This window comes from Culex pipiens, chromosome 3, assembly GCF_016801865.2.
Source record: "Culex pipiens pallens isolate TS chromosome 3, TS_CPP_V2, whole genome shotgun sequence".
NCBI lineage: Eukaryota > Metazoa > Arthropoda > Insecta > Diptera > Culicidae > Culex > Culex pipiens.
In genome coordinates this window covers 126,839,352-126,858,843 of record NC_068939.1, presented here as the reverse complement: position 1 = coordinate 126,858,843, position 19,492 = coordinate 126,839,352, and the positions used below count along the sequence as shown (strand labels likewise).

At 39.6% G+C, this 19,492-nt stretch overlaps 1 protein-coding gene across 1 annotated transcript in view; it reads right to left on the bottom strand.

Annotated features, from left to right (window-relative positions):
- Positions 1-19,492, bottom strand: part of LOC120414381 (carboxypeptidase D) — an 86,731-nt gene that overhangs the window by 39,845 nt on the left and 27,394 nt on the right. The window contains exons 3-10 of the mRNA XM_039575551.2: positions 18,519-18,846; positions 18,278-18,426; positions 18,117-18,208; positions 13,723-13,828; positions 8,593-9,223; positions 2,899-3,308; positions 2,569-2,842; positions 2,134-2,507 (exon numbers count right to left, since the gene is read on the bottom strand). Coding sequence (XP_039431485.1) covers positions 2,134-2,507; positions 2,569-2,842; positions 2,899-3,308; positions 8,593-9,223; positions 13,723-13,828; positions 18,117-18,208; positions 18,278-18,426; positions 18,519-18,846 — 2,364 coding nt within the window. The remainder of the gene's footprint in view (positions 1-2,133; positions 2,508-2,568; positions 2,843-2,898; positions 3,309-8,592; positions 9,224-13,722; positions 13,829-18,116; positions 18,209-18,277; positions 18,427-18,518; positions 18,847-19,492) is intronic.

The window sequence follows — 19,492 nt, the reverse complement described above, 5'->3', positions numbered from 1 at the left end:
AGTTATCTTGCAGAAAGTTATCTTACAGATTCGATGATTTTAGAAAAAAACATCGCTGCAAGATAACTTCTGTGCTAAAAAGTTATCTTGCAGCGATGTTTTTTGATTTTTAGTACTTGCAAGATAACTTCTTTAGTACTTGCAAGATAACTTCTGCTATCTCAAAGTGTCAATTTCGGCTAATTGACGAAGTTTACTGGTGCTGAACCAGGGAGGAAATTTCAGAATTTTGTTCTGAATCCTCTGAAGTTTTTTTCTTTCTGGTTAAGCAACAGCTTGTCCAGATCGGCACAGCATACAGCATGGCAGGACTGAAAATTTGTTTATAAATTAACAGTTTATTCTTGAGACAAAGTCTAGAATTCCTGTTTATAAGTGGATACAAACATTTAATATATTTGTTACATTTGACCTGTATACTTTCAATGTAAGGTTTTTGTGTTTTGTAGAGTAAGGTTTTTGTCAAAAGCAAGACCAAGATATTTCACTTGATCCTCCCACTTAAAAATTACCTCTATCATCTTTATAATGTGATGACTTTTAGGTTTGAGAAAATCAACCCTTGGTTTGTGATGGTTCAAGTCACTGACATTTGGGTAATTCTCTACCAACTCACACGAAATCGGGAAAAGTTGCCCTGACCCCTCTTCGATTTGCGTGAAACTTTGTCCTAAGGGGTAACTTTTGTCCCTGATTACGAATCCGAGGTCCGTTTTTTGATATCTCGTGACGGAGGGGCGGTACGACCCCTTCCATTTTTGAACATGCGAAAAAAGAGGTATTTTTCAATAATTTGCAGTCAGAAACGGTGATGAGATAGAAATTTGGTGTCAAAGGGACTTTTATGTAAAATTAGACGTCCAATTTGATGGCGTACTCAGAATTCCGAAAAAACGTATTTTTCATCGAAAAAAACACTAAAAACGTTTTAAAACGATTAAAAATCCCATTTTCCGTTACTCGACTGTAAAATTTTTTGGAACATGTCATTTTATGGGAAATTTAATGTGCTTTTCGAATCTACATTGACCCAGAAGGGTCATTTTTTCATTTAGAACAAAAATTTTCATTTTAAAATTTCGTGTTTTTTCTAACTTTGCAGGATCATTTTCCGTTACTCGACTGTAAAATTTTTTGGAACATGTCATTTTATGGGAAATTTAATGTGCTTTTCGAATCTACATTGACCCAGAAGGGTCATTTTTTCATTTAGAACAAAAATTTTCATTTTAAAATTTCGTGTTTTTTCTAACTTTGCAGGATTATTTTTTAGAGTGTAACAATGTTCTACAAAGTTGTAGAGCAGACAATTAAATTAAGGGGTTTGCTTATAAACATTACGAGTTATCGCGATTTTACAAAAAAAGTTTTGAAAAAGTTACTTTTTACGTTTCTCTTTGTTTCGCCGTCCGTGTCTGTCGCAGGTGAGCATGAACGGCCATAATCGATGACGACCAACTTTTTCAAAACTTTTTTTCGTAAAATCACGATAACTCGTGATGTTTATAAGCAAACCCCTTATGTCTATATATCAAAATTTTTGTAATTGTCTGCTCTACAACTTTGTAGAACATTGTTACACTCTAAAAAATAATCCTGCAAAGTTAGAAAAAACACGAAATTTTAAAATGAAAATTTTTGTTCTAAATGAAAAAATGACCCTTCTGGGTCAACGTAAATTCGAAAAGTACATTAAATTTCCCATAAAATGACATGTTCCAAAAAAATTTACAGTCGAGTAACGGAAAATGGGAGAATTTTTAAAACGTTTTTAGTATTTTTTTTTTCGATGAAAAATACATTTTTTCGGAATTCTGAGTACGCCATCAAATCGGGCGTCTAATTTTACATAAAAGTCCCTTTGACACCAAATTTCTATCTCATCACCGTTTCAGGCTGCAAATTATTGAAAAATACCTCTTTTTTCGCATGTTCAAAAATTGAAGGGGTCGTACCGCCCCTCCGTCACGAGATATCAAAAAACGGACCTCGGATTCGTGATCAGGGACAAAAGTTACCCCTTAGGACAAAGTTTCACGCAAATCGAAGAGGGGTCGGGGCAACTGCTGTGTGAGTTGTCGGAGAATTACCCAATTACAAATAATTACAAAACAATCTCAAATCAATACTCACAACACATCATTCCCTCCTGCGGCAAAATTCAGCGCCAGATCGTACTCCTCCTCCTGCAGCATCCGCAGCAGCATGTCCTTCTGGTGGTCCGTTTCGGCACTGAGCAGCTTATCGGCCAGCTCCTCCTTCACGGTGGGATCACAAACGCTAGCGTTGGCGTGGAACTGCTCCAGCAGCTGCTCCGAGTCAATCTTGACGGGGACAAAGTGAAGGACGGCGTTTTTCAACAGCTTGAGGATTGGGGGCTCTGGAATGTTGTAGCCGGCCAGGACGTGCCGCGCCAGGTTGATGACCATTTCGCGGCCGATCGCCGTGCTTTGGAACAGTGAGGACAGGATCAGGATGTGCAGCTTGGTTTCCTCCGGGGTGCCGATCTTTAAGGAGAAATTGAACGTTTATTGATTTGATTTTGAAGAGAAGTTTTGTTAAACTTACACTGTCGGTGATTTTGACGGAAGGGTACACCATGGACACTTCGTTGTCAGCCAATTCTGCGGAAGCGGTTTTGTAGTTTTGGTTCTCAAACTCCCCAATGATGGACTTGATCTCAACGTCCGTGTGGTAGCGCGTCTTGACCACGTTGGCCAGCGTTCGGTAGTCGTACGCCGAGGACCAGTGCTGAGGGTCGTCACGCATCAGCAGGAAGTCCACCGTAACGGGACCATTCGCTTCGGGTAAGATCTGCACCTGGACTGTTTGGGGTTCGTAGCTGGGAAAAAATACCTTCAATATCTTGACAACAAGACACGTTCAAGAAACACTTACCCAGCGGCATCGGCCGTCACGTTGTACAGCCCCGGCAGCAGCAACCGGAAGTAATCGCCCTCAGCCGTCGTGAACGTCACGTGCTGGATGTTGTTCACCTCAACAGTAGCATGAGCCAGCGGATGGCCAATGGTGCTCTTCACGTACCCGGTGATTCCGTGTTGAGCCTGTTCAACGTATCGCATCAGCGCTTCCCGGTTCTGGTTCCAAAAGGCAGGCAACTCATCCGCTTTGGGGAATTTGTTGCAGCCGACTTCGAGTGTCAGTTCGTATGCACCGCCCACGATGTAGGACCAGTCCTGCATTCCGCCGGTCACCGAGTACCAGGCGGCGCCGTTCGTGATGCCGTCCTTGAAGCTTTCGCGCAGGTAGCTGGGGCAGGGTTGACCCAGATGCATCGTTGTGTGGGCCTGAGTGGAAAATAATTTAGTTTTTAAAAAGTTTTGTGTTAGGTACACCGTTTTAAAGTTTTTCTTTGGTGCTTGGGGATTTCCTTACATCATTTCTTACAGTTTTTTTTACAAGAGATCGTGCATAAACCACGTGGCCTTCAAATATGACAATTTTCAACCCGATTTTTAAATTTCGCTTGGGTGCAAAAAAAGGCAAAACAGTTGTTGCCTTCTTATACACTCAACCCCCGGTGGTTGGTCACTTTTTCGTTTGACACTTTTTTAGTTTGTACACCGTTGGTTGGTCAAAGTCAAACTAAAAAGTGACGAACTGTCACTTTTTACACGGCGCTCACGCACACTATCAAAACATACGTTTGGTAGTGTGCGTAAACTCCGTGTAAAAGGGGTGTCAAACTAAAAAGTGACCCCGTTCGTTTGACAACAGTTGGTGTCAAACCATCGGGGTTTCAGTGTATCAAAATTTTCAGTCTTACGAACCCAATTCTGCAAAAATCTGATTGTAAAACTAGTCAAACGCTGTTTTAAAATATTTGGTAGACTGTACTTTAGGGGATGAATCAAAAATTAAATCGATAGTTCCCGTTGTTTGAAGATACTTAAATGTCTGTAACTAAAATCATGGAGCAAATGCTCTGGTGCACCGTTAAAAAAAAATACAAAATTAAATAATAACTGACATTTTTGCCTTCCTCACCTCACTGAGGAAAGGCTATAAAATCACTCGAAAACTGAACTTCTTAAATAGGCCTCGTAGACCCACCTTCACGTATACCTATCGACTCAGAATCAAATTCTGAGCAAATGTCTGTGTGTGTGGATGGACGTAGATTTTTTTTCTCGAAACAGGCTTGACCGATTTTGTCCGGATCTGTGTTTTTAGATCCGTCTACAGGTCATATTTTCATATTTTTTTAGGTCATATTTTCATACCATTATGTTTAGTAAAGTACATCAAAAGTTATGCTAAAAAAAACAATTTTGACTAAAGTTCGCAAGATTGTAAAAAGGGTAGTTTTTGTAAGAAAGGCCGTAATGCTATACATTTTTAGAAAGGTATTTGAAAGACCTTTCTAACGAGTCCAAAACACTAAAGATCTGATAACCCTATAAAAAGTTATTAGCACTTAAGTGTTATTTATGCACTTTTTGGAGGCGGGATCTCAGATATTTTGATGAAAACGTTTTCCGGATCTTTTATGCGACCTATCGTTGAATAGGTAACCAAACGACATTTCCAACGCATCCAAGACATTGAAGATCTGACAACCCTATCAAAAGTTACAAGAACTTAATTGTTATTTATGCACTCTTTGGAGGCCGGATCTCAGATATTTTGATAAAAACGTTTTGCGGATACATCATGCGACCTGTCGTTGGATAGGTAATCACCTTGGTAATGGACCTTTCCAAAGCGTTAAAAACATCGAAGATCTGGCGACCCCAGCAAAAGTTATAAGCACTTAAGTGTTATTTATGCATTTTTTGGAGGCCAGAGTTCAGATATTTTGATGAAAACGTTGTCCAAATATATCATGCGACCTATCTTTGGATAGGTAATTAAAAGACCTTTCCAACGAGCACGAATTGGATTGGAGGTCTGACTACCCTATCATAAGTTGTAAGCACATAAGTGCCCTGCAATATGAAGATCTGACTACCCAATCTAGTGGTATGAATAATGAGTCAAATTGATAAAACACTGAAAAACACCGCCCTTTTGTGTCTATTTTGGATAGCACCCTTTAAATTTGAGGAAGGCACCAACCACCTACGGGTGGATTAAGTAACGTTTTTATAAAGCAATTCCCCACGAAAACAGCATGATTCGAAAAAAAAAAATTTTGACAACACAACATTTTTTCGATGGATCAACTATGGTCCCCTTGGAACGAGCTGTCAAGTAGGAGCTTTTCTGTCGAGAGGGACCACGAGGTTAATTTATCAACATTGATTTAAAAATCCACTTCAAACTCTTTGTGGTCGTACAAAGGGTCATTGTACTCAGAAAAATAAGCTTTATCGCTGTAAACAATAATATCAGCAATCTAATCTTCATTTTAGGACCCAATTAGACCAGTATTTTTTTATTTGGCAATTAGGGTCCGAAAAATTGCAATTTTCGTCATTTTTCGCAAAACCCCTTTTTTCAAAAAAATCATAGCCCGCACCATTCAATCCGATTTTAGCTGTCTTAGACGCAAAAGAATGGTGATTAGTTTGGCTATTTGAGAAAAATAGTAAGAAGTTTCAAAAATCTAGCTTAACATTTGAAAATGTTATGTTTTCAATTTTCTGATATACACAAAAATATTTTTTTTAATTGAAATTTTAGAAAATTGCCCTTCGTCATGCACACGGAACCAAAACCTTGAGCCGAAACTGTGAAACACAGACAAATCTGTGTACCTGGCATCCCTGTACCCGAGCTATTTTTTTTCAAAAAAAAAAATGTTCCTTGGAAAATTATTGAATAAAACAAAACAAGAGTTTTCGAAAAAGATGAGAAAATACAGGATATCGTTTCTTTAAAATTACAATTGCAGCTCCCTCCGTGTACGCACGAGAGCATGCAGCTAGTGCTCAGTGCTCCATCGTTTTTTCGATTTTTTTCGCCGTAATTGATTGTGGTTACCCGCGAGTTTGCTTCTCCAGCATGCCAAAGGCCGGCCGTGGCCGTGGCAGTTCGAGTGCGGCCTCGAAAAACCCGCGAAGTTCGTCTACCGGCCGTGTGCAAAAAGGTAAACAAACCAACGCCGTGTCGGCCGCCATCGCGCAGGGGAGCGTCAGCGCTGAAGGCATCGACAAAAAGTTACTACATCCTGGATATGTCCCAAGATCACCAGTGCGAACCCGTTCCGGTACTTCCGGTGCCACGACCAGTGGCACATCAACATCCGCCAACATCCCCATCAGGAACGAGTTCCAGATGCTGAGTGACGACGAAGAAAATAACAACTCTGACGGTAGCAGCACTACCGACGACGACGACGACGATGATGGTCGTGCACGGAAAAAAGTGCCGACGTCAAAAAAGAACAACTCTCCAGCGGAACGTAGACCACCTCCAATTTTTGTTTTGGACACGTTAGCGGACGATGTTGACGAGTTGCTGGAAGGCCTCGGATATTGTCTGAAAATCGGTAAGTCGGCAGTGCAAGTGATCACACTGACCAAAAAGAATTTCGACCTGGTGTTTGAAGAATTGAAGCGTAGCAACTTCAACTTCTACACATTCAACCCCGAGAAGCCCCCTGTTAAGGTCGTCTTGCAGGGTTATCAAGACCGTCCGATCTCCGACCTGAAGGGTCACCTTTCGGACGCCGGAATAAAACCGCGGGAGATTAAAGTGCTCTCGCGCAAGACAACGGTAACAGGTACACACACACTGTACCTGTTGTACTTCGACCGCGGCACCGTCAAGATCCAAGACCTGCGGCGGACTAAAACGTTGGACGGTTTTTGGGTAAACTGGCGGTTTTACACCAAGAACCCGACGGACGTAGCGCAATGCCACCGTTGCCAGAAATTCGGCCACGGCTCGCGGAACTGCAACCTCCGGCCCCGCTGCGTGAAGTGCGGTGAGTCACACCTCTCGGAGGCGTGCGCACTGCCACGAAAGCCGGACTTGGGGGACAAGGCAGAACAAACCAAGCCGCGCATAAAGTGCGCGAACTGTGACGGCAACCATACCGGCAATTACCGCGGATGCGTCGCGCGCAAGGCCTACCTCGAGGAGCAGGAAAAGAGGAAGAAGAAAGCGTCCCACCCTCCTCAGCGAAGTACGAGCGCAGCCGTTCCTGCAGCTGGACAGCGTACGGTTCCAGCGGAAAACTCAGCGTTCCCTCCTGGTTGGGGGCGTTCGTTCGCCAGCGTGGTCGCTGCCGGTAGCGGCAGTACGGCCCAGCAAGAAGACACCGGGGAAGATCTCTTCACCCTGCCGGAGTTCTTTGCTCTCGCGGGGGAGATGATGACGCGGTTTCGGAGCTGCCGGAACAAGGCAGAACAATTCCTGGCCCTTGGGGAACTGATGATCAAACACATCTACAAAGGATAAATTTTCTGTGATCTAGTATTAAGCTTTCTCTTCCTCTATCCCCTTTCCTTTGCAATTTCTGTAAGTTTTTTTAATAGTTTTTTCTTACTAGCCTAGCCTTAGTTAAAGAAATAATTGTTCCTAAATGGATTATGATGCAACACACAGCTGTAAGGAACTCCAAAACTCTGTTATGCACTTCAAAATAACTCATTGTATCTTGATTATTCACCAATAAAACCGAATTGAAATTGAAAAAAATTACAATTGTGTACAGTATTTTTTTTTACGTTGTCGATTATTGTTGGTTGCCTCTTAAAGTTGTGAAAAATGATTTTTTTTTCAGTGTCATAAGCGTTTACATCCTTTTCAAAAAGTTACTCTTGATTCTAAAAGTCCGAGGTTATTTTTATATAAGAGAACAGAAAATTTTACAAATGTTTCATTTTTAACATAGAATATTGTAAGGAATTTCCTCAACCTTTCAATTTCAGTTTATTGACAATATTTTCGAGTTTTTCCAAATATCTTTTTTTTAATCATGTCGCCGTCTAGCTTTGAATCTGGCTTTTTAAGCCCCCTCACACATTTTAGAAAAAAAATGAAAATGTACTTATTTAAGAAATTTTACTTTCAGTGATGAAACTCAAATACAAAATTAGAACATTTTAATTCCGAGCAGCTTTTCTCTTCAAAAATCCTAATCGTAACCTACAGCTTAGTCAAAGACATCAAATCGATCAAAAATCTCTTCTCAAGATACAGATTTTCGCATATTCACATGCCCATTTTGAAAGGATGCAAAATCTGTCGTAAAAGTTCAATAGGGCGAATCTGCGTTTGTAAGCAATCAGTCTGTATTCTTCCTACGTTATGTGAACAGTCACTTGAGAAAAAGGGGTAGACTGCTTGTTTACAAACGCAGATTCGCCCTATTGAACTGTTACTACGGAAATGGTGTCTTATGACATAAGGAATGTACGGACAAAGTTATCATTTGTAGAGTTAGAAATTTGGTGTATTCTTGTTTGCAATTTTGTTGAAGACACAAAAGCTCTTGCGTGACGTACTTTAAGGATGACGCCTAAATAGAAAATGAATACGCCATAGGAATTTGAGTATTAGTGTCCGGACAGCTGATCTAATCTGCGAAAATTGTAATGAACATTTACGTTTGTTTCCAGAACTGAAATTTTGTTGATAATAATAAAAAAAACTTGAATAGCAATTCCAATAACTACTCACATTAGCATACGTATGCGCCAAGTACTGGAACATTTCGTTCTCCTCGGTCGGATTGTTCACCGTGCGTGGGTTCGCATAGTCATTCGAGTAGGCAAAATCCTTCGGCGAATCATCAAACGGATAGTTGGCCACCAGCGCCCCACCGTGCAAATTCGCCGACAGCACAAACGGAATCGACAACGACCAGTTCATGACGGCCAGCGTTTCCGGTTCCTGCTTCTTGTTGTACCGATTCCGTCCAAACTGGTCCGGGAAGTTCCGGTTCAGATCAACGTTGTTCGCATTCGCTCGTCCCTTCAGATTGTCCTTGTCTTCGATTTCGGAAATTTCGTACCCGTCCGGATTCATGCTGAACAGCAGATGCAGCCGGGTGTTGTTGACCAGTCGCGTTACCCGTTCCGTCCGGTTGTAGTTCTGGAGGAGGTAGCGCGCGTACAGCAGTAGCATTTCCCGGCCGACGACCTCGTTGCCGTGCATGTTGGCGATGTACTTGACCTCGGGCTTTCCGGGGATGTGTTTGCCGGGATTGCGGGTGATTTCCAGCACCCAAAGGTCGCGCTGCTGGACGGATTTGCCGATCGAGTAGAGCCGAGTCAGGGATGGGTAGTTGCCGGCCAGTTCGTGGATGATGCTGTTGAAAATGATTTGGATTGTCATGAAAGTGGATTGCAGTCAAAATAAGAATGCATTGATTTGTTGTACGGAACATTTAACCCCTTATTTCCCAAACTTATTTTAATGCAATTCGTGGTCTAAAACTAAAACCAAGTACACCAACGAGTAGAGACACTTTTTGTGAACATTTATTTTCACTTTTCTTAAAAGTTTTTCCTATTCCTTTTTCAAGCATTTTAAAAAAATATTTCCAAAATGTATTCTAATCAAACGAGAATGCATTGGCCAACGCCCATTTTTCTATTTTCAGCTTAGTTTTTATTTTACTTCCAGTGCTCTTTTGGGTCTGCTTCGTGCTGCCAAAATTGATGAAATTTTAAGCGAACACTCACGAAAAGTAGCATTTATAGAGAAAATTTCCTAGCATCACTGGCTTACTCCAACAGGCGCGCTGGTGGTGTTGGTGGCCATCTTTTGTTCTTTTTTTGCTTCAGCCTGCGATTAGAATGGGTAGTCAAAAGTCAAACGTCATAAGACTTTGCGCGTTTGTTTTTTTTTTATGGCGCTTGCTAATTATTCACATGTTTCGGGATTATTTTTCAAGTGAGTGATCAACTAATGTACAAAAGAACATGTTGCCAAAAATTGGGGGCAGTTTTGTATTGAAAGCGCCGTGAAAAAGTAAGCGAAAGTGAAAAGTTGATTTTGGCGATATTCCTTAAGCGTTTGAGAGTTTCTCGCGAGTTTCACTGTGTGTGCCAACAAAATGATGAGAAATGGTTTCGCAAAATAGAAAGAATGATCAAAAGTGCATTAAATTTGAACTTGTTGGCCAGTAAGTAGCATACATTTGCGTGCTTAATCGAGGCGGTGATGTTGCTGGTAAGTTTATAGCCTAAATAGTATTTTTGGAGCTTGAATCGAGCATCAAACTCTCCATATGACAAAAATAGGTGTTTGATTGGAAATGGTATATTTCCCCTAATTAATTTTATTTCATTTAGGCTTAAAAAAATCCAGGATAAATATGAAGCAAAGGACAATATTACAAAAAAAATACTATTTTTAAAACATTTCACAACTTTTAGTTCTCAATTCTCGAGAAATGAGTTTTTCAACGAAATTCCCGGGAAATTGAAATTTATGGACAATTGTTCTGATCATCTTCTAATAAATATTTTGCAACAAAATTGTGCAGAACATCATCTTCAATGGTAATTATAAGTTTGAGGATCAATTTATGGCTTGTAAAAATCTTACAACTTGAAGAAAATATACAATATTGTATTTTATTAACAAATACAATTTTTGAATCAAAGTCAAATTCTTTTTCCCAAACTTTTTTTGCTGTAATAGGTAACAACTTAGCATGTTATTGTAAAATATAAATTCATTTTGTTTAGGTTTGATTGACTGTTCAAATTAGAATTTGAAAAAGAGTCATGTTTGGGCTTTGACATTTGCAGGGCTGTAAGTTATTTGGACAAATATGAGTTCAGTGGTGCCAGCTTCAATATTTTAAGATGGCTTTTCTTTGGCTCGACATGAACGATTTTACAGAACAGGCATTTTCCGGTTCCATTAGGGCCCCCAACAATTTGGGAGCGATTGGATTTTTGGCCCAGCTTTCCGTTAAGCGATTCAAATTTGTATGGAAATTTGTATGGGAATCCCTTCTTTTTGACATTTTAATTTTTATAATTTTCATGCAAAATAATAAAAAAATATAAAAATTGAAAAAACAAGCCATGCTCTCAACATTTGAATGAAAAAAGTGTTTTAAAGTGCATTTTACACCTTCCCAGTTGTTTTGCAATCATTAGTTTCCAAAATATTCAAGTAATAAAGAGATTTTTTTTTTCGCCGAAAACAAAAACTTTTTGTGGTGCTGGATTGGAATTCCACACAAATTGAAAATATGTTTGATCGATCCCAGACAACGCAGGAAAATGCATTTCTAATTGCGTATGAAAAATCATGCAAACATCAAAATATTATAGTGTTTTGGAATCGGGATGATGTAAGCTAACCATTGAAATTATTATTTAATGAAAATTTTCACAAAAATACGTATTTTCCATGTATTTTGAAAATACAATGTTTCTCGAAAAAATACTCAAAATTATTGTTATTGCAATATGGGTAACAAATGATTGGAATTTTTTCATACATTTCGAATGTTAAATAATTTGTTTGAAAACACTCATAATTTTCACAAAATTATGTATTTTCGAAAAAAAACTCAAAATTTCAGTTTTTACAATCTGGGTATCAAACGATTGGGATTTTTTTTCATACATTTTCAATGTAATAACAACTTTTTTTAAATACTCTAAATTTTCTCAAAACTACGAACTTTCGAGTGATCAAAAAGGTCTTAAATAGAAGCTAGAAATGAGTTGACACCCTGTAGATGTGCCACCCTGTCTTCCAACCATGTCAAATTTTCTTGGAATAAGTAGCTTAACAACTTTTCCTAAGACGCCAACGCTTTAAAAAGTTACCAGTAGAAGTTAGGGCTTTGTTGACACCCTGTAGGTGTGTCACCCTGCATGTCAATAATTTTAAATGAATGCCACATTCATATACAACAACTTTTTCTAAGACACCATTTTGCTAGGTTGATTCCTTATTACGTTAAAAAATAAGATTTCTTAATATCTACCGAAGTACTGGCAGTGTTGGCAAGAAATATAATTTTCAGCACTTATTTTGAAATGCCTCTTTTGAAAACTGTGTTTTATTTTCCAGAAGCAAGATAGGACCATACTTTCTTGAGTAAAGTTTTAGAGGACATTCAGGACTATACTTTTACGGTGTTAGTTTTCAAATTGAGTGAAAAATGAAAATTATTAAAATACAAATTTCCAAACAAATTTGAATCGCTTTGCGGAAAGCCGGGTCAAACCTAATCGCTCCCAAATTTTGTGAGGTTTGTTTTGGGGCCCAAATGGGACCGGAAAATGCCTGTTCTGATTGAATGAGTCCATTTGGAAATTTTACCATGCAACTTCAAGCCACTCAAATGGCTACAATTTCAAAACGGTGCCCTCCCTCTATTAAAAAAACTTTTAAGTACATTTCGATTGCAAATTCGATTATGCATCAATTTTATTTTGACTTTGTTTGCGGTATTTTTCGAGATCGATTATAAAAAAAAAAACAATAATTTTAATGAGAATATAAAAAACGGTATTTTTTAACGCGTAATTTTTTGCATATGAAGTCCTTATCTACTTATAATTTTTATGAACGCCAATCGATTAGAAGATTCATTTGGAAGATAACGATATTAAACATCCCGAAAAAAAAATTATGAACAGCTGCCAAAGATTTGTATGGACGAAAAAAAATATGCTAAATGATCATCTAACCATTGAGAAAGTGCCCTTAAAGTTCCAATTAAATGAAACAACAGATTTTTTTTTAATATTGCTCTTTCATAAGATAGTTGCTTCAACAAGCTGACTATTTGAATATTTTTGAATTATTTAAAAAACCTAATCAGATTCGAATGACTTCTGAGCTAAAAAGTAACGCAAATTAATGTGTAAACAATAAACAAAATTAAGAGTCTATTTTAGCGCAAAATTTGAAAAAAAAAACAATTGTTGATAAAGAGTTTCGCAGTCGCAAGACAACGAGGCACGATAGTAAGCAAGAGAGTGACTCTCTCTTAGCGTGGCTCACGGATATATGAAAAAGACAAAAGTGTTCAATTTCGAACGCCTCGACCGAAATTTTGTAGCATTATAACCGCAGAAGCTAGCCTGAAATTTTGAGCGCATTTTGTTAATGTTTAGTTGTTCCACTCTTAATCTGAAGTTATAAAGAAATTTCAATAAATTTAATTTATTTATTTTCAACTTTTTAACTCTTCTTCGAGAAAGTTTTCCTCTGCCGTATGATTTTTTTCAGAATAGAGGTTTCTCATAGGTTTTGATCCGGGGAACAACTTTGTAGAACATCGCAAAGCGCTAGGAATTAATCCCGGAAAGATACAGACAAATTTTTAGAGAACGTTGAATTTTGTTTCCGTACTCCAAAAAATATCCTGTATCTTTTCGGGATCAATTACTAGCGCTTTGCGATGTTGTACAAAGTTGTTCCCCGGATCAAAAACTATAAGAAACCTGAGAATAGGAAATTTTGATTGGGTTTTGGGAAACTTTCTCTATGAAGAGGTTAAAAGTGAAAATTTCCCATAGTAAATTTTTAGAAGTTGCATACTAACTTCAGGTCAATGGTGGAAGTACTAAACCTTAACCAAATACGCTCAAAGTTTCAGGTTATGTTCTGGAGCCATATTGCTACAAAGTTCCGGTCGAGGCGTTCGAATTTGAACACTTTTGTCTTTTTCATATATCCACGCTACTCTCTCTCTTTTGCTCTATAGCAAGATCAAGAGAGAAAAAAAGCATCGAAATTGGTAGGAATCTGGAGGCAAGAGAGTTGCTCTCTTGCTCACTGTCTTGTTCTGAGAGATATTTAGAGCAAAAAAACGTAGTTACTTACGCCTCCATCGCGGTAAAATTGTGATGCTCGAACTTGGGCGTCTGCAGGAAACCGTACTGGTCCGCCGACTGCCGCACGATGCGTGGATGTTTCGTCTTGTCTGAAACTATTAGTTACAAATCAGTTTACGTAAAGTTTAATCACAAAACCTAGTTTTCTCTATACCTTAGCTTAGCCGGTGTAGTGGTGGTTAGTAAGAATGGTTTATTCTATGTACACTATCGATTTAAAGGCACCGCAACCCAACCTTCTTATCAAATTAATCACTAACTGTCCGGCCAGTGATGCTGATTTGGAAGTATTTGAAGCAAGCGTGGCAGCACCGTTTGATATCTCTAAACACCATACACACATACACATTTTTGATCGTTTTTTGTGTTTCACAATCACCGGCAGCGAAATTGAGAATTGATCGTGGTAAGAAGAAATAAGCGTGTAAAAGAAACTGAAAATTCAATAAAACAGCCAATTTTGGGGAGGATACTTTTCGAAAATTGCTTTATTTCATAACTTGTTAGAGCGTTAATAGACCTTGTATGTTACAATTCAACATTTTTGTTTCTGTAAGGATGGTTTTCATTTAGTTTATCTTGCCTCTTCTATTGTTCTCTTTGCTTTCATACTAATACTTGTTTGTTCTCTCATTATCGTCACAGTTTGCGTGTAATTGTGTTTTTTGGTTGTGAAGGGGGTGAGTGCATTTACAAGTTTTAGTGGTTTGTTTTTCTGTTTCGAAAAGATCGGAAGAAGCTACACCAACACCTTGAAAAAGTGGAAATTTGCATATTGTTCAGCTAGTTTCGAGAAAAACGAGAAGGTTTGTGCACGTTTTTTTAGGTTAAGTTTGATAAACTTTACAGCGTGAAGAGGGGATTTGGATTTACTTGTAGTTTTACAATAACACCTAGCGTTTTACGCGCAAACATTAAGTTGTTTATTTTTGTTCGTTTTTTTTTAAATATTTTTTTATTTTGTTCACTGCTCTTATTTCTTTTGTTTTGTACATCAAAATGTGTATATGTATAGGTATGTGCAAGTGGTGTGATTATCGGGCATGCTCGATACAGGCTGGTGAGGTTAGAGGGGTGTGTATTGGTAAGAGGAGCTCAACTGGGTGCATTGGTTTACATTTTAAGTGTGTTTTTGGTAAACCTTGTTCTGTTGGTTCTTTTTCACATGCATTAAACATAAGTTTTTTGTTCATAATAAATAACTAAATACATTCGAGGTTGTTCAACTGTCAACACTTTCGAAAAAATGGCAACCAAGAAAAAATGCATTTAAGCACCCCTCGTCAGCTGTCAAACTGACAGTGCCGAGGGGCTTTCTCAGTCGCAATTTTTTTCAAAGCATATTTTTTCAGTAAAAGAAAGAGCTGGTTCGTCGCCGGCCCGGTCTCCACTGGTACGGGGATCCCCGGTAGTAAACGGCAGTCGGTTCCGACGGCTGTGGTCTCGAGTCGAGGGGTCTTCGGCTTGGTTGGTTTGCGTAGTACTGTGTGTAGTAGTAGTAGTAGGGGTTGTTGTAGATGTTGTTGTTGTATTGGTTGCCGTAGTAGTATGGTGGAGGTTGTGGTTGTATTCTCGTGTAACCGTACCCGTTGTTGTTGTTGTGGAGAAAGGTCGAGGGTTTTCGGGTCATCTGATTCCGGCGTCGGGTTGGCCTGGGCCTGGGATGTCTCACTGGAATATTTTTCGGTTGTATTTGCGGGCAGGTGTGTGTGTCATTGTTGTTGTGGTGTTAGTTAGTGATTGGAGCATTTGTGCTTTTAACACGGAAAAATGCAGATTTTGCAAACAAAAAAAAAAGTTTTCATAAAACATTGTCAATCAAGAGAAAAAAAAACTACTTCCTTTATGTATCGCTCAAAAAGTAACTTTTGAAGGACAATTTGCTCTACATTGAGCTAATTGTGGTGCATGTCGGCTCCTCAAGCAAGTATCATGCAAATTTCGTACGGGGAATAACGTTGTTGTCACTGTCATCAACAAGACTTTTGTCGCCAACGTTATCCGACAAGCTGTCATTTTAAGTTGATACAAATTCGTTGATGGAAACATAGATATTTTCAAATTACAAAAAAGTATTCAACAGCTGTCATAGTTCCATTTCCCATTGAGGTTAGGCCCCAAGCTTAGCTCCTTTATACTGCAGATTGGACTGCAAATCAAGGGGAAGGACACTGAATCCAAACACAAATCACTAATTAGAGCGATTTTGAATTAAAATGCACACAAATGTCAATATCAGTTGTCAAAATAATGTTTACATTGCAACCCCATTATTCATTGTCTTTTGCAGGCAGTAACATAACCAAACTTTCCAACACCCTCAGCAAACGTCAAATCAATACAAATTGATTGCTGCCGGATATCTTTCCGGATCTCTCCCGAAAAAAAAAATCCGCCCGTAATTTTATATAGTTTGACGTTTGCTGAGGGTTCCGAAAAAAGGCAAACAAATCACTTTGTGCATTAGGAAATCATGCCGAGCGCGTGGTTTCGTATTTTGACAGCTGTCAGTTGTTCAAAATAGTGAATACGAATTTGTCAATTCAAGTGCAGTTCTGTTTGAATGAGCGCTTTTTCTAGGAAAACACATTTCACTCGGATTTAGCTGTGATCAAAATGTTGTTTTTATGTGTTTTTTTTTTTAAATATTTTTTATTTCGCATGTTTCAATCAAGCGTAAAAATCCTTAAGGTCTTATTAATTTTTAAATTGGTCATGTGGTAGGGAAGGGACACTCGTCATAAAAATTGCTTGTCCATAATCGTGCTGATGCAGAGCGCATTCTCTATGCGGAATAAAAGTTGTAAACCGTAAAAAATCAGTTGTCAAACTGTTTATTAACATTTTAAGTTTTTTTCTCCACGATTTCTGAGTATAAGGGTTCAAACATTCAGATTCATCAGTCAAAATGCAGTTCTTTTTCGATTACTGATCGTCTGATCGAGAAGAACGGTGAAACAAAAATGAATACGGTCAAATCTGAAATAAACGTGTTTTCCACAGATTCAACTGAGCCTAAGGGGAAGACACTCAAAACCAGAATGTGGTTTTTGATAACTCTATAAATATTGATTATCAAAATTCCAAAGCCAAGAAATCGTAGCTTACTTCGATTTTGAGGAAAGACAAGTTCATTCTGTCAAAATTTTGAAATACCAAAGGGGCCAGCCCTACTGCGTTGAGCTAACCGCAGAGAGGATTCTTTGAACAAGGGGAAGAACATTCGATTTATATGTAGAAATGTTGTTTTTCAATAGGTTGGAAAGCATTTTTTGGTAAATTGAATAATCTACAAAAGTTGAAATTTATCAAACCAATATTTTTCCGTGTTTCAAGCCAGAACTGCTCCAATGTCAAATGATGTGATGCGATTGTGTCAAGTTGTTTTGTCCTTAAATAAATGCATTTGATGTTGGTTATACTGAACTTATCTATGTTTAATCATAAAAAAAATATTAATTACAACTTATTGGCAACCAAAACCCCAAAAATAAAACAATCGTTTCCCGTTTCCCGAACACATCCGGCCGACCCGTTGAATCCTCCATGTTACGTCGAGCGCTGCAAAATGTTACAACTTGACCTTCTCTCTACTCGACGTGATGTGGCTAAAGTAACATTCGTTACCGACCTTCTCCAGTCCTCAATCGATTGCCCATCAGTTTTGGAACTCATCGACTTCAACATACGCCGGCGCACTCTCCGCACCCACTACTTTCTGAGGATTCCCCGAGCACTTACGAATTACGGACATCATGAGCCACTATCCAGCATGTGTCGTATTTTCAATTCCTGTTCTGATTTTTTTGATTTCTCTCTCCCTCGCAACACTATCAAAAATCGAGTCCTCAATCATCTTAGGAATTTGTAGCGAAGATCTGTGATATTATTTTTAAGGAAAGTGACATAAATGTTAATCGTTAATTGTAATAATTTGTTAGATTTAAGTATGCTCGTCTTGTATCATTGGAGTTTGTAAACTTGTTGATGCGTTAAGACGAGGTGGTTTTGTGCCTCTCTGAGAGAGTGTCCTCTGACACAACTCAAAGGGGCTTTTCCCCACCTCCAAATAAAAAAACAAAACAAAACATCAGTGGAATGAAAAAAGCAAACCCAACATGGAATTTAAACCGCAACTTTTTCGATGTTACAACTGTCTTTCGACTGCAGAACCTGCGCCGAAAGTGAAAAGTGTGCTAAAGCAAACCAAACTCTAGTGAAAACACGGCTCGGAACCTCCACACAAGCAGACGCGGCCGACGCCGCCGCTTGGAGCCTCATCATAGTAGGGGCGAGTTCCCACCGACACCGACACAACAAATCCGGCCACTAACCCACTGCCGTCGCCGCCGCCACCGTTACCACCGCCGCGGCCTTATTTACCTTCGTCGGCTTCGTACGATTTGAGGCTAAAGTTGACGCGCAGCGGCTGCTCCGACGTGATGGTGATCGGGACCTCCTGGCTCGGGTAGTAGCTGGGGAAGAGGGGGGATGGACACTTGTGAAAATGCTGGTACAAAAACAAAACTCTAATAGTGTCTCACCCCACGGCTTCGACGCGGATCTTGTAGTTGCCCGGTACCAGCAGACGCCAGTACTCGCCGCGTTGCGTGGTTCGGATGTTCTGGGAGATGCCGTCCACGATTACGTCGGCGTCCTTGATCGGGTATCCGTTGCTGTCCGTGACGAGACCCTGCGAAAAATTGAAGAAGTTCCATAAAGGATTAAGGTTTGCAGAGTTGTGTAGGATTCATTGTAGAGCAGTTCATGACTAGACCACAGTACCTTCACTCCGACGTGCACCAGCTTGATGTACTCAATGAGCGAGCGCTTGTTCTTATGCCACTCCTTGGGAAGTTCGCTGGCCCGCGGGAACTTGCAGCAGCTCAGTTCCAGCGTAATTTCGAAGCAGTTGCTGAACACGTAGTTAAAGTCCTGCATGCCACCGTTCAGCTCGTACCAGTACGCCCCGTTGGTGATGCCCTCGGGGAACGTTTCGTTGCAGTCGTTGCCGTTCTTCATGACCGGATGGTTCTGGGCGTACGTCAGCGCCGCGTACTTGAAGAAGTGGTTGTCCGGCGTCGGGCTGTCCTCGCAGCAGTCGTGGTGGACTCTGGAAAAAAGGGCGATTTCAGAATATTAGTTAACCCTCTGCTGGCCAAAGGTTTTTTTTCGAAAAAATTGTTCCCCGTGTTTAGCGGACCATTGTTTGTTAACCTTTGTTCTTAAAGTAAACATCAACTGACTTGAGCAAGATAGACTCTTTGTTTACACTTCAACATTGGCCCAATTAAATTTTATTTGAAGTTTTTGTCCCCTCCCCTTCCCCCTTCAAATCGGCCTAAAAATAGGGTCGCAAAAAAAAATCACTGAGTTTACTGAAATCAATTTAAAGTGCAATTTCCCTGGTTATAGAATCATTTTTAGCATGCTTGGGTTGGAGCATGGAGCATGGAGCATGAGAGACCACCCATGGTTGTCCTTCTCCGTTACTGAACAGAACCGTAATATCCTATCAACACAACCGGTCATACGCTTCAACGATCAAATGATGTTTCCCTTATCAACAGCATGCATGAATGCGCTGAAAAGATAAAACATCACGATCATCAAAACTAGAGCCGTTACTAATAGGAAACAGTCATTGGCCACCAACGGCGCCCGCCATGTCAGTTTGTAGATCTCGAGGGAACGGGACGGGAATGTTAGTTAGCACAGGCTGCTACCAAGGGTGGGTTCTATACGATATCCACACCCCC